This window comes from Terrapene carolina, unplaced genomic scaffold (assembly GCF_002925995.2).
Source record: "Terrapene carolina triunguis isolate 2854851 unplaced genomic scaffold, T_m_triunguis-2.0 Scaffold454, whole genome shotgun sequence".
Taxonomy (NCBI): domain Eukaryota; kingdom Metazoa; phylum Chordata; order Testudines; family Emydidae; genus Terrapene; species Terrapene triunguis.
In genome coordinates this window covers 1,650,309-1,671,884 of record NW_020664805.1, presented here as the reverse complement: position 1 = coordinate 1,671,884, position 21,576 = coordinate 1,650,309, and the positions used below count along the sequence as shown (strand labels likewise).

General features: G+C 57.1%; 1 protein-coding gene across 1 annotated transcript in view; it reads right to left on the bottom strand.

Moving 5' to 3' along the window:
- The window catches only part of SEPTIN4 (septin 4), an 84,598-nt gene that overhangs the window by 12,621 nt on the left and 50,401 nt on the right, over positions 1–21,576 (bottom strand). The window contains exons 10-18 of the mRNA XM_029913110.1: positions 16,456–16,773; positions 15,515–15,608; positions 14,898–14,984; positions 7,226–7,349; positions 4,543–4,677; positions 3,980–4,097; positions 2,997–3,098; positions 794–890; positions 208–370 (exon numbers count right to left, since the gene is read on the bottom strand). Of these exons, the coding sequence (XP_029768970.1) occupies positions 208–370; positions 794–890; positions 2,997–3,098; positions 3,980–4,097; positions 4,543–4,677; positions 7,226–7,349; positions 14,898–14,984; positions 15,515–15,608; positions 16,456–16,773 (1,238 nt within the window). The remainder of the gene's footprint in view (positions 1–207; positions 371–793; positions 891–2,996; positions 3,099–3,979; positions 4,098–4,542; positions 4,678–7,225; positions 7,350–14,897; positions 14,985–15,514; positions 15,609–16,455; positions 16,774–21,576) is intronic.

The following is a 21,576-nucleotide window of genomic DNA, read 5'->3' as shown; positions in this document are numbered from 1 at the left end:
GCTTCCCGCTATTCCCCCACAGGCCCTGTGCCCGCTCCCTCCATACCCCTACAGGCCCTGAGCCGGCTTCCCGCTATGCCCCCACATGCACAGTGAACGCTCCCCCTGTACCCCCACAGGCCCTGAGCCCGCTCCCTCCATACCCCCACAGGCCCTGTGCCCACTCCCGCCATACCCCCACAGGCCCTGTGCCCGCTCCCTCCGTACTTGCGGTTCCTCTCCTTCACCACCATGCGGGTCATGCTCTGGATGCACTGTGCCCGGTAGTTCTCGTAGTGGGTCTCTCGTGTCACGTCCTTGAGGTCCTGCATGTGGGTTTTCACCAGCATGGTGCGCAGCTTCACAAAGTCACAGTGCGCAGGGTTCTCCACTGCAGGGGAGGGGCCTGGCTTAGATGGGCAGATCTCGGGGCGACCTAGCAGAGCAGGGCCTCCCCCAGGTGGGTGGGGGAGCTGAGGGCTGAGAGAACAAATGGCCCGGCACTGCAGAAAGGCAGAGCACTGCTTTGAATTGGCCTGGCTCCATAGCTGCACGAGGGGATGATGAGGGCTAAGGAGGGCCCTGCAGCAGGCCGGGGACCTCGCCCTGGCCTCCCCCAAATCATGTGGAGGTGGGGCAGCACCTTAGTGCCCCCGAGCACCCCCACTGAGATCGCCAGCCACGGCCCTGCCTGCTGAGTCCGGCAGCAGTCCCCGTTTGTGAGCACCACTGCCCCGGGGGTGGGGGTGGACGCAGGAACATGGAGGAGGACGTGGTCCCTGAGCCGCTGAGCTACAAGCCAAACCCGCCTTACCTTCCACGATGCCCCAGGGATACAGTCGCCCACGGACTCGCCTTCCTTTGGCCTCCACAACCGTGTTGCTGCCGATCACAGCGAAAGGGATGCTCTCCTGGAACAGAGCCATGGGGTTATTCCTGGCCACGGCCTCCCCCAGCCCCAGTGCTCTGGGACCCCAGGGTCCATCTGCACTGAAGTGGGCGTTGTCATTCCCCATGTGGGCAGACACACCCGCACCAGCTTGCTCACTACAGTGGTGTAGCTCTGGCTGCCCTGAGAACAATCCCATCGGAGCTCCTATGCACGTACTCGCACGGCCTGTCCAGCTGCGGTGACGCTCTGACCCAGCTAGCGCGGGTGCGTTCACCTGAGTGGAAGTTACACAGGCAGCTCCAGTGTAGACGCCCCCTCTATTTGCTCTGCAGTCCTGCTAACAAGCCTGGTTAATGCATTCACTGGGATCTCACTAGCCACCACCTAGCACAAAGTTGCCCAAACTACAACTGGAAGGATACACCGTGTCTGAGCCCTTGCTAAATCCAGCCCCTGGCACGGGAGTGCAAGTAGCTTTCCACTGCTGGCGCTCCTTCCCCTTGAGATCAGCACTCAGGGAAGGAGCGGGGCCAGCGGGAGAGAAAGTGGAGCAGTGAGAGAGGAGATGGCCTGGAAGGGAGAAGCCAGCTGCAAAGGGTCACACAGGGTTGGTAGTACCAGGTATGTCCCGCTGAACAGGAGCCAGAGCACCCCAGAGCAATGGCTGGAAAGGACCTGGAGAGCTGCTGCTGGCTAGGAGCGGAAGAGCCATGTAAATTGACGGTTCAATGGGAGCCAGAGCAGGGCGAGTCTGGGCCCAGACGCTGATCTAGCAGCCCAGCAGCAGTGGACTCGCGACAAATCACTGCTGTGTTCATCCTGCTGCAATTCCTGCCAGCTGGGCAGGGAAACAGCATCTTACTGGCCCTCCTGGTCCTTTCTGCAAGCCCGTCACTCAGCCGCTCACCTCCCATGCTCTCAGTAGCCAGCAGAGATCCCCTACTAGCCCAGAGAACCAACTGGATGGCTGCCCCTCCCTCTGCTCCATACAGCACAGTGTGATGCTGGCGTCCACCATCCGGGCCTGACGTGCCATGCTACAGGCTAGGGCAGCTCGGTACCTCGTGCTGGGCCACCACCCTGGTTCTGTGCCCCCCGAGCTCAGAATGACAGCAACGTGACAGTGACGCTGCTGGCTGGGCAGGGGGAGCCCAGGGAGGAGGCTGGGAGACGCCATTGCAGGCGTGATCCTGCCCATGCTGGACTCAGTGGCAGGTTTGCTGTCGACGCCAGCGGGAGCGGGAGCAGGAGCAGGCCCAGGGTGCTTTACAGGCCACTCTGGCAAAGGAGCCGTGAACTCAGCTGACGCGCTCAGCAGTGTGTGTCCAGCTCTCCTCACTGCCAGCAGCTGTCAGCAGCTAGTAACACCGAGTCCCCGTGACCACAGTCTATAAGCTTTCCTTCAGGTTTCTTTTAAAAGATTTATTGTCAAAGGCAGCTGTCACTCTGCTGGCTTCGAAACCTCCCTAACCTGGGCACTGTCTCTTTCTAGTGCTTTCCCCCCAGGGCTCTTCTAATGCCCGCACTTTGGAAGACCTAGCTGCCTTAGTCCTTTGGTACATGTCCACTCATTCCTTTATCTGCTGCTGGTCGCTCTCCCTCCAAACCCTGGGCTGGTTCTGAATACGGACTGGTCTGGTTGCTCCCCCTACACGCTGTATTTTCAGGGTGTCAGATCTCTGAGCAGCCCCTCCTGCAGCCACACTGCCTGATTCGTGCTCCTTGCCTCTTTCCTTTTCAGAGGATCTAGCCTTTGGGGATCCCCCACCCTTCTCCCACGCCTGTGGATTTTAACCCTCCCTCCCATTGCTCCTTACTCACTAGATCAGGTGATTCTCCAGAACTGGCTAATGCCCAGGGGCTGCTGCGTTCTGCACGTACCTTGTGGGGTCTAATTCCATTACCTCCTGTTCTTGGTCAGAGCCTCCCTCCCAGTAAACAGATGATCCAGGAAGGTTTCCCTTCTGGCTGGACTATAAAGCTGCCCTTCTCAGGGTGTAGAAGCCACTGGGCTGAGGCATGTCTGGCTGCATGTGTCACGCAAGATATACCTGGGGCTTAGCAGGTGACTCTGACCCTGTTCCCTGAGCTGCATTCAGTGGGATAGCCGCTCTCATCCGCTCACCTTCAATGCCTGGTCCTGCAGCTTGAAATCCTCATCTTCATCAGAGTCACACTCAGGGAACTGGTAGATCCGGATCCCGTAATGTTCGATTTCTTCTCGAATCTGAACAAAGAAACAAGCCCCCCGACTGATGGCTCTGGCACTCACCCTGTCTTACAGCACCCTCATTTTAAGGGAGAGAGAGGAATACGTTATGCTCACCTACATGCCAACTACTGTCTGTTCTTCCATCTCACACCGAACAGTAGAATCCAGACACCGGTGGTTCATTTCCTATCATTTCCAAACAGGCCAGGTCCCCGACATGGTACATGGGCCGCTTTCTCCCCAGGGCCAGTTCTGACCATTGTCTCGTGCCCCAGGGACCCTCTGGCACACAGGGTGTGGCAGCTGCACTCTCTGCAGCCTGGGCCTGTACCTCCCTCCCTCTTCTCACCAATCCTCAGACTCCATGAGGCCAGAGGGACCAGCTCTTGTCTCTTACATCCTCCATTTCAAAGGGGTTGAATCCTGCTGTCCCTTCCCTTAGTATCCTGTAGGACTCTGCAGCTCCCTCTCTGTCCTGGCCTCTCCCATTCCTGGGATACTGAGGGAGGCACTCAGGTACTCTGGGAGGAGCCCTATAGAAATGCCTGTTTAAAACAGGCCTTGGCTACAGTGACCCAATGGGACGGAATACCCTGAGGTGCAGCAGCACCCGGGGAGTGATGGCCGAGGCTGGGGTGTAGACAGGCTCATTGTACCAGGCTGGTGCCCAGACACGTGCAGGACACCCTGGCTGAGTCCCAGGAAGCACACAGCTGCTCCTCTGGCTGTCAATGGTTAACGGCGCTGGTGAGGACTTGTGGCTCCCATTTTTCCAGTACAGATGCAGTGCCAGAGTGAAAGACCCTAGTGTCAGCCAGGGGCGGGGGCGGGAGGAGCAGTCCATTACTTGAGCTGGGGGGAGGGAGGAATTCAGAGGCAGCCAGGCCTCCTCTCACCTTGCTTTTCTTGCGCTCCACCTCTGAGGGCGTCAGGGTGTCAGCTTTTGCCAGGATGGGCACAATGTTCACCCGCTGATGGAGAGCTCTCATGAATTCCACATCCAGGGGACGAAGGCTGTCGACAGAGAGCAGAGTTAGCCCTGTAAATTGGGGCAGGACGTTCTCGTAGCTACAGGACTCCGGCAGTGCGAGCATCCGCCAAGCATTGCCCTGGCAGTGCCAGCTGGGGACTCCACAGTGTGAGCTTCCCCAGCGCAGTGCCCTAGCAGTGCCCAGACAGGACTCCGGCAGCGTGAGCATCCTAGAGTCATTGCCTCCCCACTGCCCGCTGAGCCCCCTGCAATGCAAGCGTTCCCACAGCAGCCCTCAGTCAAGACCCCTGCAGCAGTGCCGTCAGTGCTTGGCTGGGAGTCCAGCGCTGTGAGCATCACACCCAGGGCCAGCACTCATTTATTGAGCAGCAGGTCTAGCTCACTAGTGCTGTGTCTAGGACTTGTGGGTAAGGTGGTTTTTAGCATTCTCAGGGAAGGAGGGAGGGATCGGCTGTGGATTTCCCATACCCATGTCCAAAGGGTGAGATGAAATAGAGGCAGCAGTGCACGCGGTTGTCCTGGATGTTCTTCCGGTTCAGGCCGCTCTCATCCCGGAAATATTGCTCAAATTGCTGATCTATGTAATCAGCCACAGGTTTCCAGCTGGGAAGAGAGGGGACAGGGTGGAGAGAGCCAAGTGAGCCCAGTCCCCAGTGCGCCGGCCAGCATGTTAAAAGAACTCCCTGCACTAGGAAATGTAAGACCATCAGCTCGGAATTAGCTGCTTCCATTGTCCTGCAGAAGCTGCAAGGAGTGCTGCGCCTCTCCAGCCGGGCCCCAGATGTGAGAAGCTACGAGCTTCACTAGTGCGGAAACACAGGGATGGCTGCACCAGAACCCAGGCCAGCATCTGATCTCTGACAGTGCAAATGGCGGAGGGCAATCAGGGGAAATTCTCATCCTCCTGTCAGCCTCGCATCCCGAATTAACCTCGCAGGCCTGGGGAACTGTCCTTCATCCAGGCCTCAGCTAAGATAACAGAGCATGTGCAAGAGCACATCATAAAGTGCTGAAAATGTAACAGAGCCACCCCTCACCTGACAGAAGCGATGTGCCAAATCAGGTGCTTCTGTAGCCCACACTAGCACAGTGCGGCTCTGTGTCACTCATTAGTAATTACACCACAGCTAGAGATCTGGGACTCTGCTACTAGACCCATGTTATGATAGCTGCCTCTTTAGCTCAAGCAGTAGAAGCTCATGCTGTCCCCCCCGCGGTGCCCCTGATGACCCACACACGGGCACTGCTCTGTCTATGAGCACTAGCTCACAATCTGCTCCCACAGGCAGGAAGACAAGCCACAGATCCCGCTGCCCCATGTTCTGCTGCTGTCTCACAAATATTTGTGTAGCTCACGGGACAGAGGAGAGTTGTGTCCTCCGGTACAGGTCAGCCCACGGAGAACAGCAGCTAACGGAGAAGAGGTCTGAGCTATGGAACTAAAGATGGTGGGTTCACACCCAGCTGCTAAGCCCGGGGAGCAGGAAACACGTACAGCTGCTAGGGAGAGGAGCCTGGTGTGACTGTTAGCAGGGGTCTACTGTAAGCTGTGCAATGGGGACACTGTACTAACATTCGTTCTGCTGGTGCAGTTTATTATTTATTGGGTTAATGGGAGCTGGCTGTTTGCGGTGGCCTGAGACCGAGAGCAGTTGTTGGGGTGGGATTTTGCCTGTGTCCAGGGCAGGAGAGCCGGGTCCTGAACTTGATTTAAAAGAGCAGCCTCACTCTCCTTCACACCTGGGGGAGGGGGAGAGAGGGTGCTGGGTGTCTGTCACCAGTTTGAATCCTGCCCAGTGTAGCTACCACACGTCTGGGGGCTCTGGCCCCATTTCCAGCTCCCACAGCCCCACGCACTCCTGTGCTCTGCATTACACTGTAAGCTCTTCAGGGAAGGGCTGTCTCTGACATGTGTTCAGACAGAGCATAGCACCATTGGGGCCGAGCCCAGCATATCCCTCTGTGCAGCAGGAACCACAGCTGCCTCCCTGGGCATGTGGCAGAGCTGGCCCCGCTGTGACTGGCACAGAGGGGGTGGGAAGCCGATCAAACAAACAGAGAAAAAGCCACTCATCTTTTCTGGTAAATCGCTGGGCCGGTCTCATCATCTGTTGGGGTCTGGGCCAGGATTGTTGGACTTTTAAGGTTGGCCATACGGTTTGTCTGATCGGTAGCTGTGTCTGGGGAAAGGCAGTGTTTCCCAGTGGGTAGAACACTGGACTGGGACTCTGGAGACTTGGGTTCTAGTCCCAGCTCTGCCACTGGCGGGCTGGTGACCTTGGGCAAGTCACTGCCCTGTGCCTCAGTTTCCCCATCTGTAAAATGAGGATAAGGACCCTCCCTCTGGAGTGCTGTTTAAGGGCTAGGTGGCATTATTTCCTTTACTTCCTTTGGTTCAAGGTTAAGTGTTTCTCTGCACCCCAAGCTAGACTTACTGGCAGAAATGAATCCAGAACAATGGGGTTTGTTAATGGGCGAACCTCACACCATAGGTGGGGTCAGGGCCTGCATGCACACATCCCTAGCCCTGGAGCTTTGGCAGATGTAAGAGTTGGAGTGTGCCAGGCTGGCTTACCAAAGTCATTTTCCTGGCTGAGTCCCTCACATGCTGTGCATGCATTGTGCAGATAAATCACAGGAGCAACAAACAGCCAGACCAGACCAGACATTTACCCCACAAGGCAGCCTGAGAAGCCAGGAATTCTGCGCCAGCCATGAACATGGCCACTTTGTTCAGCTCCCTCTCCGGGGTCATCGATAACTGTATTGACAAGCACTGACACCAGGACTGCCCTCCGGGATTGACCCCTTTGCACACGATGGCTCAGTTACTACTGCATTTATGTTCCTCTCTCCAGACCAGTGTCTGTCCCGCACAGCCACTGAGCACCAGGCTTCCAGGTCATTAGCAGAAAGCCTGACTTGCACCCTGAGCCTCCTCCAGTCTCTGCTGCCCCACCCCAGGAGGATGTGAGCAGTTCAGTGGGGCAGGGCTGGTTTGTGTGCAGTGGCCTGCGCTCATCTAGTACTTGGTATCATTTCTGTTCTCTCCAGGGCCCAGACTGCCCAGTGGGCATGGCTGCCCGGGCTCCTGCTCATCCTGCCAGGCGAACTGCGGAGCCATGGCCCCTTCCTCTCCTGTGGGACGTACCATTCCGTGTTGTTCACGGCGTCGCCGAATCCTGGGGTGTCCACGATGGTCAGGCGCAGTTTGATCCCCTTCTCCTCAATGTCCACCACGTGTTTGGTGATCTCCACCGTCTGAGTAATGCGCTCTGGAACAGCAACAAAAGCAGTCAGTGGGCTGATCCGGCAGGGGCTGGGGGTAGCCGAGCTTGGCTGCACCAGGACGGCGGAGACCCAGATCAGTTACCCGTGGGGCAGCTGCAGGGCCAGCCTGCGCCAGGTACCGGTGAGCACTGGCGCGGCCTGGGGGCGATGCAGAGCTGTGCCTTGCCAGTGAGCATCAGAAGGGATTGTCTTAGCTCCACAGCACAAAGAGGCAGGGCTGTATGGGGGCAGGACCATGGCTTGGCTTCTTCTCAGCTCCTCCCCTTGCTCTCTGGGGCGATCTGTGCCCATGGATGCTCAGAGGGGACAGCCCTTGTGCTCTCCTGACTGCAGGCCCCTCGACTTGGCCTGGCCCTTGTTCAGGGGTGCAGGGGCTGGGGGTGAGAGAGCTCCTGGCTCCCGCTTCCCCCACTGCGCGCCTGTGCCAGGGGCACTTGGAGCACTCCTGTGGTGGTGACGCACGGCGGGCAGGGAGCAGGGAGCACGTTGGGAGGTAGAAAGAGAGGAGTGCAGAAGAGGCAGCTGCAGGGCTCCCCTGAGAGAGAGGAAAAGGGGCGGCATGAAGGGAGTGACGGGAATATCAGTCCCCCGGTGATTTCCAGAGGAGTCTGGGCTCTTTACACTCACCAGGGCAGGGCAAGAGCCTGAGCAGGAGCCGCTCCCTGGCCATGCCCAAGGCCCCATGCTGCAGTCTGTGCCTACATTAACGCTGCCACACTGCCCCCGTGCCTCGGAGGGGGAACTCGGTGCAGGGAGGGTTGCTGCCCTGGGGCCCGAGCGAAGGCCACACTGGCACTGCTTAGAGATAGCAGCTCCTATGGCTGCAGTGTGGGGACAGTGAAGATATGGGCACCGCCTCCGTCATGGCCCTGCACTGCAGCAAAGGAGCTGGCCTGCTGTAGAGCGACCGTATATAAACAGATCTGGTTTGTCCCCGGAGAGCCCCAAACACATTGCTCAGGGCCCTGGCTGTGACAAGCGCTTGGTTCCCATGCAGCTCCCCAGACCCTGAGAAGGGAAGCTCGGTCAGGACCGAGCTTCCGGGGGCTGACGTGCCAGGAAATGTGTGAGCCCGCCCCCCATCCCCTGCTCAGCTAATGCAGCGGAGCCCTTTGGATTGTGTAAATGGGCCTGGAGTCATTTCAGCATCTGTGACCTGTTTGCAATTCTCAGGCTCTGCCATTTAACCCGCCCTTTTCCGAGGCTATTCCTGAGGTGCTGCGTTCTACGGCTCCAAGCCAAGGCGCGGTGCTGGGCCCACCAGCACCTTGGCACACGTGGGGCGGGGGGAGTCATTTGGCAGAGATCTTCACTCAGCCTCTGTCATTGGTTGGGCTGCACATGGGCCATCTTGATTATCACTTCTCCTGCTGATAATAGCTCACCTTAATTAATTACTCTCATTACAGTTGGTATGGCAGAGAGAACATTTTTTCATGTTCTCTGTGTATATATATACCTTCCTACTGTATTTTCCACTGCATGCATCCGATGAAGTGGGTTTTAGCCCACGAAAGTTTATGCTCAAATAAATTTGTTAGTCTCTAAGGTGCCACAAGTACTCCTCGTTCTTTTTGCTGATACAGACTAACACGGCTACCCCTCTGAAACCTGACACTTTAAGAGCTGTTTCAGACAGCCTTAAAGGGGGTGTCCCCAGGCAGGGCTTCAGCCTTCTCCATGGAGGCAGCAGAGCCCCCAATTCCTGTGAGATGGGGGAGAGATATACACAGAATCCCCTCTGTGCATGGCTGAGGGGTACAATGCTGCCTCCACTTCCCCAGTACCAAGGCACTGACCATGCACACAGGACTCTGCCCTGGCCGCTCGGGGCATCTCTCCTGTTCTTTTGGTGGTTTGAATTCCTGTGGGAAATTTGTAACCACGCGGACTCCAGTCGTCCCCGAGGAGGGGAGTGTGACGTTGCACTCCATATGCTTTATGAAAGTATGTTTATGAATGTGAATATGATGTAACTGGAATACGCTTTATGCAAAAGGTCTTTTGTAAGGTATCATTACAAAGCTTATCATCTACTGAGTGTGTCCATCCTATTTGTATGCATGTATCATTCTTGTATCTGAAGCCAGAAATATGAAGTATAACTCTGAGGTCCTATTGTAATTATGCAAAGTGTGGGCCATTAATGATGGTTTAGAATCTTGATGGTTCCCACTGACTAGGACAACTGGTTGTAGATGGTTTATTTACCTGCAAGCCTTCCTGTGTACGTTTGGGCCAGCCCATGGGGAATGAAGAATGAGGTTTCACAGGATACTGGAATCTAAAATCTGGTGCTTTTCCATTTAGAAGGAGGGGTGGGAATCCAGAGAGACAAAAGATTCCTGCGTTGTGACAAAGCTATAAAAGGGGGTGGAACAGAACAAAGGGGGCTGCCAGTCATGAGAAAGCCCCTAGTTTCCACCTAAGCAGGGCCGGCTTTAGGAACTGCGGGGCCCGATTCCAATACCCGGCGGCGGTCCGGGTCTTCGGAGGCACTTTGGTGGTGGGGGGTCCGCTCCACGTCTTCCACGGCACAGAAGGACCCACCGCTGCCGAAATGCCCCCAAGGACCCCCGAGCGGACCCCCCCCCCCCTCCGCTGCCGAAATGCCCCCGAGGACCCTGGAGCGGACCCCCACCACCACCGAAATGCCGCCGGAGCGAACCGCCGCCGGGTGAGCCTAAGGCGTGGGGCCCTCTTACCCGTGGGGCCCAATTCCGGGGAATTGGGGGAATTGGCCTAAAGCCGGCCCTGCACCTAAGATGTCTGCTGGAACTATCAAGGACTGTACCAGGGGAAAGGATTGGGCCCAGACTAGGAAGGAGTCTAGTCTGTGAAAGAAGCTTATTGGAACATCTCTGAGGGTGAGATATTACCTGTAATCAGTTTCTTAATGTATTAGGCTTAGACTTGTGTGTTTTTGTTTTATTTTGCTTGGTGACTTACTTTGTTCTGTCTGTTATTACTTGAAACCACTTAAATCCTACTTTTAATACTTAATACAATCACTTTTGTTTATTAATTAACCCAGAGTAGGTGATTAATATCTGGGGAGCAAACAGCTGTGCACATCTCTCTATCAGAGAAGAGAAGAGTGAGGTGGGATTTGATAGCAGCCTTCAACTACCTGAAGGGGGGTTTCAAAGAGGATGGAGCTAGGCTGTTCTCAGTGGTGGCAGATGACAGAACAAGAAGCAATGGTCTCAAGTTGCAGTGGGGGAGGTCTAGGTTGAATATTAGGAAACACTATTTCACTAGGAGGGTGGTGAAGCACTGGAATGGGTTACCTAGGGGGGAAGTGGAATCTCGATCCTTAGAGGTTTTTAAGGCCCAGCTTGACAAAGCCCTGGCTGGGATGATTTAGTTGGGGATTGGTCCTGCTTTGAGCAGGGGGTTGGACTAGATGAGCTCCTGAGGTCTCTTCCAACCTTAATATTCTTTGATTCTATGATCAGTGTTATAGAGGGCGGACAATTTATGAGTTTACCCTGTATAAGCTTTATACAGAGTAAAACGGATTTATTTGGGGTTTGGATCCCATTGGGAACTGGGTGTCTGGGTGCTGGTGATAGGTGACCTGCTGAGCAGTTTTTGGTTAAAATCTGTAGCTTTGGGGGCGTGGACCACACACACTGACATTTCTGCCTCTGGGCATCGCAATGCAGCCCCCTGGCAGACCTGCAGCACCTGAGCCCCAGTGAGAGCCACGAATGGGGCATTCCTCCACTGCACTCTGCTGCAGGGCCCGATCCCACAGGCGCGCTCACAGCCCGCCCAGCTCCACCCAAAGCAGCCGCGAGAAGCAGAGGAGCAGGCGTTCCCTGCTACCTGCCAGCCCAGCAGGCAGGTCACTCACCTGGGAGGGAGACGCGCGGTTCTGGTCCCCCTGCTCCAATTGCTCTAATTCTGTACCCACCATGGAACAGCTTCACCAGGAGAGACTGAGGAGCCCAGGGCAGATCAGCCCTTGGCCCCTGGTTAGGGCACTCTCCTGGGAGGTGGCAGATCCCTGTTCACAGGTCTTCTGCTCAGGCCAGGGGAGTGCTGCAACCACTGGGCAAGAGGTCAGGGGCTCATGGCAAGCAGAGACAGGCGCCGCTCTGCAGCTTGGATTGCATACCACAGACCCTAGAACTCCCTCCGGCGACTGGAGGCCCTTTTCCACCCTAGTGTTGGGGAGGAGGAGGGTGCCGATGCAGGGGTTAGGTCAGACCCAACTCGAGGCCTGAAAACATTGAGGAAGCTTCTGCTGGGGGAGGTTGCTCATTCTCCCCCAGAAGCAGAAGCCCCCACTTTAGGGAAGGCTCTTTCTCAGTCAGTGGGCTCCTGGCAGGGGCACTCTCCATCTTCAGCCCAGAGACACATGGGGGATTGTGCCAGAAACTAACCATCTGTGACTTTCCGTCCGCTGTGGCCGAGGTGCTGACAAGTGATGGCAGGGCAGCACCGGGGGCTTGGCAGTTAGTCACTCCAACCCAGAGCTGCAGGGGTAGTTAGGACTTTAATTGGACTAAATCAGTGGAAGTTAGGAGCCCAGTTATATTACCTTGGAGGATCTGGGCCTCAGTGACTTCCCCAGCAAACAGGTTCCATTATAAATCCAAGGATAGTTTCTCTAACTGCCTCCAGTCCAGGCAGGATCTCAAACCCCAGCTGTACTCTGCATACATCCTACCGTATAACAGGGCGTGAACCCCATCCGAACCCAGCTGCAGAGCTCAAAGCTGGCTGAATTTAGCTCCTGCTCTAGTCCACAAATCGTGCGGGATTAATCCTGATTTTCCATGGAGGCAATCGTTACACCCAAATACGTGAGCAAGCAATGTTCAGCCTGTGTGTTGCTCAGGCTGTTGTGAATACTCGTTACGCGTGAGGTACGATTGGTCATCTGAGCTACCTGATTCTGTTTCTGCTCACTGATTGGATGGCTGAATAATGAACAATCCAAAGGGGCCCATTAGTCATGTTTCAGACTAATGTATTTACAGGAATGGATGTGCAAGAGAATACTAATTCAAGCTGCGACCTGTGAAGCTTCCAGCACCCACAGACATCTCCATTAAACCTGGGGGGGGAATTTGTCTAAATGTTGAAATTCACAAAATTACAAAATAAAAACAGGAAAGTTTGGAATGACGTTTTTGTGATTTCCCTGCCCCCTGCCCTTCCCCACCCCAAATGTTTGAACAAGGGGTGAAAATGTTTCAGACTCTGAGGAGATTCTACCCGGCTGCTGCGGATAATCAGCGAGCCCAACAAGGGGCTCTGATTCCTTCTCTGGCCGTGCCGCCATGAGAAGGCTTTTCACAAACGGTGCTTACATTGCTGTAGTTAAACTGGTACAAAGCTCTGTGTGAACACTCTTATTTCCTTTAAAGAGCAGCTCTAGCTGTTTGGCTTAAGCCTGTTTCTCAGCGATACAAGCAAGAGGGATGGGGTTGGTACAGCAGACGTGTTCTCCTGTGCATGAGGCAAGTGCTCAGGCGGGAGGGGCCTGGGCAGGCTGAAGACTTTCTAAACCCCACCCTTTGTAACTCATCCCTTGGGGGACAGTGATCATGTGGGTCCACCTTTCCTGCCTCCCAGTCCAAGCAGCTCGTCTCTCTGGCAGCAGAGGGATGAGGGCGGCTCTGCGTGGCACCCATCGGCTCTGCTCCGGCTGGGACACAGGGACTGCCAGACCAGGCCATCTAGCCAGATACTGAGGAAGGACCCCTGCAGTGGACACTTACGATCAGTGATGGTCATTCAAGTGACACACTTCACTCGGGGGGGGGAGGAGGGGGCTGGGCTTGCCTAGTCCTGCTCACTTGTCCTGGACAGGACACAGGCCTAGTCCTGCTCACTTGTGGCCGCAGGGAGCCGAGCGGCTGGGAAAGGAGGGGAAACCCTTCAATGGATATGCGGGCCCATTACCGGGGCGCCACGGGAGATGGCAATAGCTACAGTTGTTCTTTATAAAAACCCTCTGTGACGAACTTGGACTGTTCTTAATGTGGTCTTTGAATGCTGAGTGGGGAGTGTTGGCTGGGAAGGCAGGGGAGGTTGGCTAGGACGGTCTGCATTGGGGGATGGGAGACTGGTCTTGAGGGAAGATACCTGAGCATGTAACGTGAGAACCCAGGAAGGGGTTAGAGGCCAGGTGACACCTCTGCCCGGGAAACTGAACAAAGGCTGTGGGAGGGGTCGCTGAAGGCAGAGTTTCAGGAGCTGGCTGGTGGAATGGCTGGGAGGCAGACAGGGCTCTGACCTCCCAAGGGGGCTGGGGTGCCCTGGGACCCCAAGATGGACCTAACTGGGGGGGATCCTGTTGTCTGTGCCTGCAAGACCTGTCTTGGACTGTGTTCCTGTCGTCTAAATAAACCTTCTGCTTTACTGGCTGGCTGAGAGTCATGGTAAATCGCAGGAAGCCAGGGGTGCAGGGCCTTGTGTCCCCCCACACTCCGTGACACCCTCAGAGACAAAAGCAGTGTTTCATCTGCAGCGGGAAATGGAGACTCCTCTCTGCTCTCAGCAAGTGGGCGTCAGCACACCAGCTAACTGCAGCGGAGGTGAAAGGAGCCAAGCCTTTGAGAAGCCAGACAAGATCCTCACTGCGCTAATCAGAGCAGTAAGCCGGCCTCCTGCTGGATGTTAGAGCAGGAGATGTGCCACCTGCCCAAGGACTAGCACAGTCTGCCTGCGCCCAGAGCAGCTGGAGCCACCCCAGGAACTATGTTCGAGACGATCCCAGTCAGGAAACAGCCACCCACCCGACCCCGCCTTGAGCTCATCAGCAGGGGGCCTGGAACAGGTCAGCTTGGGCCAGTGGAACCCGGCAGGGAGCACAGACGGAGCCGCCAGCCAACTGGACCTGACGGGGACTAGGACACCTGTGGGCCAAACCCTTTGCCCTTGTTGTGCAGGGCTGGGTCTCCTTGTGCCAGCGTGAGAGGGCCAAAGCAAAGCTCCCACTAGCGTCAGTGGGAACCGACCCACGCCCACAGGTATGAACTCTACACAATCTCTCCAAATAAATGCCACCCAGAGGGCCTCAGTCAGAGCTCCCCTCGGGGGCGGGGAGGCTTCTCCCAGAAGGCCCCCAGTCAGGACTCCCCCTGGTGGGGGATGTTTTGCCAGAGGCCCCCAGTCAGTCTCACCCCTCACAGGAAGGTCTCTACAACAGCATCCCACTCCCTCACTGTGTTCTTGAAGCTCCGTCTAAGGAGCAGACGCTTTCGACCAGCTCCAGGGCGTTGATTTCCACCAGCCGGGGATCTTGCCCAGTCGCCCATTTCACTTCACTCCTAAGGCCCCGGCATAAGAACGTCCTCAAAAGAGAGCAGGAAACCCCACCGAAGATCCGTCCCTCTCACCTGAACAGCCCGTCTATGCTGCGTCACCCATAGCTGCCTCCTACCAGGCACTGAGCTCTAGCAAGCCCCACATGTAGTGCTCCCTGCTGAGTGGGCCAGGCTGCTCCCTCCCTGCCGATCCCCTGGCTGCTCCCAGCTGGCTGGGACAGGGAAGGTTTTGATCTCTCCTCTTACCTTCTGCACTGAGGAGTTTGCGATCCCTGTACATGTCAGTGAGGAAGAGGCTGTTCACCAGGGTGGATTTCCCCAGGCCAGACTCTCCTGGGGAAAGCAGAAAGACAACAGTTCATGGAGATCAGAAGCAAGGCAAGAGGCTTGGGTTCCTTTGGCCCCTGTTAGGGTCCCAGGGCACGTGCCAAAGAGACAGGATCCGGAGCTGCTGCTCCAGAAACGAAAGCACCACAACCCAGGAAGTGTGACCTCAACCCACAGACCCCATGTGTCCGGAATCCTCCCCAAAAGCAGCAGCAGGGGCATGGCTGGAGCCCAGGCACTCCCAGGATTACAGGGGAGAGGAATGGAAGACGTGCATCTCTTCCGCTGTGCTCTGCGGCTGAGTTCCCGGGACATGCTGGGCTCCTGAACACGGGAGTGTGAATCCACCTGCCCAGCTCCCGCAATCTGCACTGCTGGGGTCTCTTCTTCCTTCCTCCTCTGCCCATTTTCAGCCAGCGTGCAGGTCAGTTCTGCTTCCGCAGCAGGAGGCACATTCCCCCACAGCTGTCCCAGCACACCTGTGCCTGGGGGCCCCTTTGTAGGGCTACTGGGTGAGGCCTCAGGGGTGCCCCTACCTGCCACCATCAGCGTGAAGTCAAACCCCTTCTTCACCGATTTCCGATGGACCTGATTGGGGAGCGTCGCAAACCCCACGTACTCCTTATCATCCTGCAGGGCAGAGGAGGGGGGCATGTGAATCTGGAGTGCCACCATTTCACTCCCCCCTTACCCCCGGGGCATACCCGCCGCTGGGATGGAGAGCAGTCAGCCAGCCCCATTCTACGCCCTGGCCCTTGTCGCCAAAGCCCTAAGCAGGCTAGGGCTCCCTCTGACCTCTGCCCTTGGCAGGGATGCTCCGGCTGAAGGAGTCCAGAGCTCCCGATGGGCAGGGGAAGAGCCTTCGCTGATGACTACAGAGCCCATCTGCTGGGAGTGAGGCAGTGTCTGAATTCCCCAGCTTTGGGGCTTGCCCTCAGATATGCCTGCTCAGGCTGGCTTTTCCCCGGCCAGCTGTGTACGGGATGCCTGCACCGCTCTCACAGGCCTGAGCAGGACAGCATCGGAGACCGGGGCAGGCGAGGCCGCCCTCCACAGGGGTGAGGGCCAGCACCTACATTTCACAGGGTACCCGGCCGCTGCGGCAGTGCACAGCATCGTCCTTGCCGCCTAGCAAGGAGAGGCCAGGAGGCAGGGACAGGCCTTTGCACAGGGACTTGGTACACTTTGGAGCCAATCCCGGCACAAGTCGAGTACCCTCAGCTCCAGGGAAGTCCATGCGAGATCTAGGAGCGCTCGGCCCATCGCAGACCCAGGCTGTCAGGCACAATGGATTTAGGAGCCCATGCGAGCCCTAGCCCCAGTGTGTAGGTGTCTTGATCCCTGGCGTCTCGCACAGCGAACGGGCAGATCCTTCAGCAGATCAGAGCTGTACAAGCCACCTGGCTCCCTGCTTCCCAGTAACCCAGAGGCTGGAGCTCCTCGTCGACTGAGAGGCCTGGCCCGGGATGCACCGTACCTCAGAAGAGTCGTATGGATCAAGCTTGCCCCATGGGCTCCTCGGCCGCGAGGGGCTCAGTGGTGCCGGAGCTGCGATGTGCTGCTGAAAGTCCAGGGGCCGAGGCCGGGAGAAGGGCCTCAGTTCCTTCTCGTCCAGCAGCTCATCGGCAATGGGCTGGGCTACGCTGGAGAACACGCCGGGATCTACGGGCCCCTGGCCATGGGCCCTCTTGCCCTCCTCCAGCTCCACTTTCCTAAAGCTCTCGCCTGAAGGGAACTCCTTCAGGAACTGGGCCAGCTCTGCCTCCTCCGAGTCTCCTTTCAGGAAGCGCTTTATCTGCAGAGAAGGGAGTGCGGGGGGAGGGAGAGTGGGGGGGAGATCAGGGGCAGCCAGGGGGAGCGGGGCAGAGAGAGGAGCGTGCTGGTTTATGCAGAGTTAGACATGACGGAGCGAGGGCAGGCGGAACGAGCCCATGCGCTCCGCCCACTAGTCCCGTCGCAGGGCTTGTTACCCGCGTTTGCAGGTTACTTTCAGCTCAGGTGGAACTTTATAGACTGGGAGCTGAGCAGCTGTTGTAGATATCTAGTGCCACCAGCCCCAGCCCCACCCCCCGCCGTATGGGTCGTTAATGCAGGCGTGCAAGGAATCTGCTGTTAATAATCACATGCACCAAGAGGGGGGCTGGGAGAGCATGGGGATGGGTCAGCAAAGTGGTAGGATCTTCCTCACGCCCGAAGGGTTCAGGGCTCCCGGAGGTCAGGGCTGGGGACCCATTGGGGAGCGGTGTGGGGATGGCCCAGGCTGGAGGGACATTCCCATGCACCTCGAGAGACAGTTCAGACTCTTACTGCTTGCGTCTCAGCCGGCTCCTCAGCATGCTCTGGGAGGCAGGGGCTGGCCCCTTCCCCAGGGACGGCCTGCTCCACTGCACAGGGCTGGGTCTCTTCGGGGTCTCCAGGAGCATCTGGGCCCCCCTCACACTCTGCTGCCTGATTGCAGCGTGTGAGGGGTGAGAGAGTGTGGGGTGGGATGGAGAAAAGGAATCAAAGACAGAAAAGATCAAAGGCAGGGAGAGAAGGCAGCTGGCTGGGGAAACCCCACTGGGGCTCGAGCCAGAACTGCACAGCTCCCTGCGGAGAGCACAGCCGGGTGTGTCTGCGAGCCCTGCATGAGCTCTGTACCGGCACTGCCAGAGATCAGTGGAGAGGCAGCACTACCGAAGGAGACCGTCAGGGGCCACAAGTAACTCTGGGTGCTGGGGACAGCTCGGCACTTGCTGCATCTTCAACACAGCACAACCCGTGCACCCCGCAGCCGCCCCCGCGTGCGGCAAGGCGATGGACACTGCAGGCGGTGCTAGCCAGCCCCACCCCCCCACGCCCCAACTCCTGCTGCCACATTTTGGCTTCCTCCTATCCTGTCTTATGTCTGGATGTGCATGGGGCACGGGGCTCCCATCACATCTGAATGTGCCCCTGTCTGCAATGAGTCTGCCAGTGTCTACACGTAGGTCTGTATATATGGGCACGTGCACATCATGCAGGTGAGCGTCTGCATGTGCACACAGGGATGCCGGTGTCACAGATAGGTAACGGTCAGGGCTGATTTCACTGTGCATGCACAGCCCGATAATAAATACCTCCATCGACGCTAATCATCATTTACAGCTCGGCAAAGTAAGAGAACTGCTGCTTGAGGCCATACCAGAGTGGATGGAAGGAGATTTACTTGGTATATTTTGACATGGGATGTGGATAATTTGTGTGTTAATTTGTGCTTTAACTTTCTGAATATCAACATCTGCTGTCATTAAATAATTAGTCTGATCCCCAGAACTTCCTGCAACTGTGAACATTTAAATATCGAAACCGCTTAAAATTAAACATTGCCATTATCTGCTGCAATTATAAAACCCCAACTGCCCAGCCCAAGAAAGTGGTTAGAAGCAGAAGCGAAACAGGCTGGCCTCACCCTCTGCAGGGTTCTCCAACTTAGCTTTGTCCCCTTTTGCTGAGAAGGCCCAAATAATCCCCCCTCCACCCTGCAAAAAGGCCTTCCAGCTCCCCTGGGAGATGGCTTGTGTGGCTGCATGTGCGGGGAGCGTGTGGCTCTGTGTATCTGGCTGCACATGCAAGCCCCTGCGTGTATCTCCCGTGTTCACGCATTCACCGGCATGTGACAGAGCTGCATTACGGACGGTGAACATCACAGCCAGACCAAGGGTTCGTTCCAATTTTTGCTCGGTTTGGGGACCACCCACAGACTTTTGCAGGTCAGGCCCAGGCCCGGGCCTCTCACCTGCAGTGGTGAAGCTCCCTCTCCTGTGCTGGGAGGCTGGGACCACAGCAGCTGAGCGGGCTGGGGCAGCTGGCAGTTCCTGCTCATCATTTCAGGCACACTACTCACAGCGCAGGGACCAGGGAGAGCAGCCCGAGGGGCTGGCTCACATCCTCGCTCCCCGCCTTCCCCAGCAGAGAACAAGTCCTGTTCGCAGGCAGGCAGGGATGGAGAGCCTGCTGTCCTGTAACTGGGGAGCACTAGGAATAGCAGGCATGGCAGAGTGCTCAGGAAAGGATTAGGTGCTGCTCTTCCCATCCCTAAGTGGCTCCCCAGGGCTTAGAGCCCGGGAGGAAAGGTTAAGCAGGGGCCTGGCCTGCATGCCTGAGGCACCCACAGGTCCCTAAATGCACCTCAGCGGGAGACAGTGCCTGCAAATACCACAGGAGCCAGCCCTACCTGAGAACAGGGCCCAGCCCGGACCAGGCCGCAGATGGAGCAGCAAGGAGCAGCTATGTCACTTCCTCCCATTCCCGTGCTAGCAGATTTGCCCTTCGCCCTGGAGAGCACAGGCTGTCACTGCTGCGTGTGAAATCCCTGCGGGACTGGAGAATTGCCTTCCTCCCTCGCTGGGGTCCCAGCCCACTGGGTCAGGGGCGGCAGGGGGCACTGCCATTTCATGAGAGTCCTGATACCCACCATGAAACATAGAATCAGAGAATCTCAGGGTTGGAAGGGACCTCAGGAGGTCATCTAGTCCAACCCCCTGCTCAAAGCAGGACCAATCCCCAACTAAATCATCCCAGCCAGGGCTTTGTCAAGCCGGGCCTTAAAAACCTCTAAGGAAGGAGATTCCACCACCTCCCTAGGTAACCCATTCCAGTGCTTCACCAGTGCTACCATGGCCATGGCCGAAAATGACAGGAGTCCCCTAGGCTGTGGGAAGCCTCTACGGACATGCCCTGGGCCCTCCCCAGCCCTCTGGCACGCTGCACTGCTCAGTCACTGCCCTAACGTCCAGGCCGCCTCCTCCATCCAATCCACACACCTTCACCCCCCCCCCCCCCCCCCGCCCACACACACACACAGGAGCTTGCTGCTGACACTTCCCCAGCAGGGGGTCCCCTACCCTGGAGGAGACTGTGCCTGGGCCAGGCCAGGGCATCCCGTTCAATGAGAGCCGAGTGCTCGGCTCTGCACCCACAGTCTGCCCCTGATGGCAGACTGGGCTCCAGCCTCTACCCAGCCTGGGCATGCAGCTCCCTCTGACAATGGGAGCAGAGGGACAGACTGCTTGGGAGAGGGGAGGAGCTGGCCAGAGAAGAACACAGCACACACCTGAGCTGTTGCAGGTCAACAGGCTCATGGCTTCTGGCCCAGGAACTGGGTCCCTCTCGCCTCCAGTGACACACTCTCCACAGCCTGTTTACAAGGCATCCCAAGCAAGGAGGGATTCCCTGGAGGGTCACCATGGGAGGCTCTGAGGACAGAGACCTCCAACCTGCGGGCAACAGCCCTGAACCCAGTGCAAAGTAGCTCTGCAGCACCCAAGAGCCCTCCAAAGCATGCAGGAGCCCCCACTCCTCTCTGCTGCCCACGTGAGACCTGAAGGGGGGCCTCAGGCCAGACTGGAAATCCCTCCCAACCTCCACAATACCTGGGAGCTGGGCAGTCGAGACATACAAGTTCTCTCCCCCTCCCAGCCTGGAGGATCACTTCCTATTGCTATGTCAGATAGATCATTTTACCAGCCAAGAGCCCAGAGCCAGGCCAGCCATTGCAGGGCCAGCAGAGCTCAGGATGGATGAGCCAGGGCAAGGCACAGAGGGGCCAGCCATGCTGAGAGCCGGTGCAGAGCAGACTGTAAGCAAGACTCAGGTCTGAACCCCACAACCTAGAAGAGACACTCAGCTGAGTTCTCCTGCTTTGGATCCCAGCTCTGCCCAGATAAGTATGAGCCAAAACCATTCCCCCACATGCTGAGCTCAGAGATCTCAACCCCCAAACCTGACCGAGCAACTTTTGCCCCAGCAAAGCCAGTGCAGGTGTGGGCTGTCTCTGCCCAAGGAATTCTGCCCACCTGGCTTTGCCCTGAACTGCTGCACCTGTCCTTGGGGGGGGGGGTTCTGTGTACCCCCAAACCAACAGAGACACAAACATTTCCCACAGCCCTCCCTGCACTTGCTCTCTACTGGGATGGGAAGCCCAGTAAACGTGCAGCACCCTTCTAGGCCGTTTTCCCCAGGTCCCACATGGGATCCTGGACTGGATGCATGAAGTCATGGTGGCTGTAGCCCCAGGTTCGCCAGCAAGCTCCTCCACATGGCAGCTGTCCTTTCACAGCCTGGTGTTTTTAAGGGCCAGGGAGTGCTCCCAGCTGCCCTTTGGACTCCTGCCCTATGAGAGACAATGAGATTGACAGCAGCCGCAGCCGAAGCTGGAGGCAATATGTGACTCAAACAATTAACTGGCTGGGCTGCACCAAAACCAAGGTCATGCTGCTTCCCGGGCTCCCCTGCCTTGCTCAGCTGCCTCTCCGGCACCGACTTCCCCCTGCAGGGTTCTCAGCACGCCACACCCAACCTGCTGCTCCCATTTCCTCTGCTGTCACCTGAACACCTGTCCCCCCTGCCTCCTACAGGCAGCAAGGAGTCATCTCCATAGTGGGCTGGAAGAGGCTGGAATTGGGGTCACTGTGGGTCCCCTCCCCCAGCAATCCGGAATCTAGAGTAGAGTTTGCTATTACAAATCAATGCCGTTCATTATGTTTGTGGAACTGCAGCATTTCCCCCACCCCCGCCGCCGGCCTCGCTCCCTCTCCACCCTTGTAGAGGTCACCATGCAACACAACAGTGCTTCGCA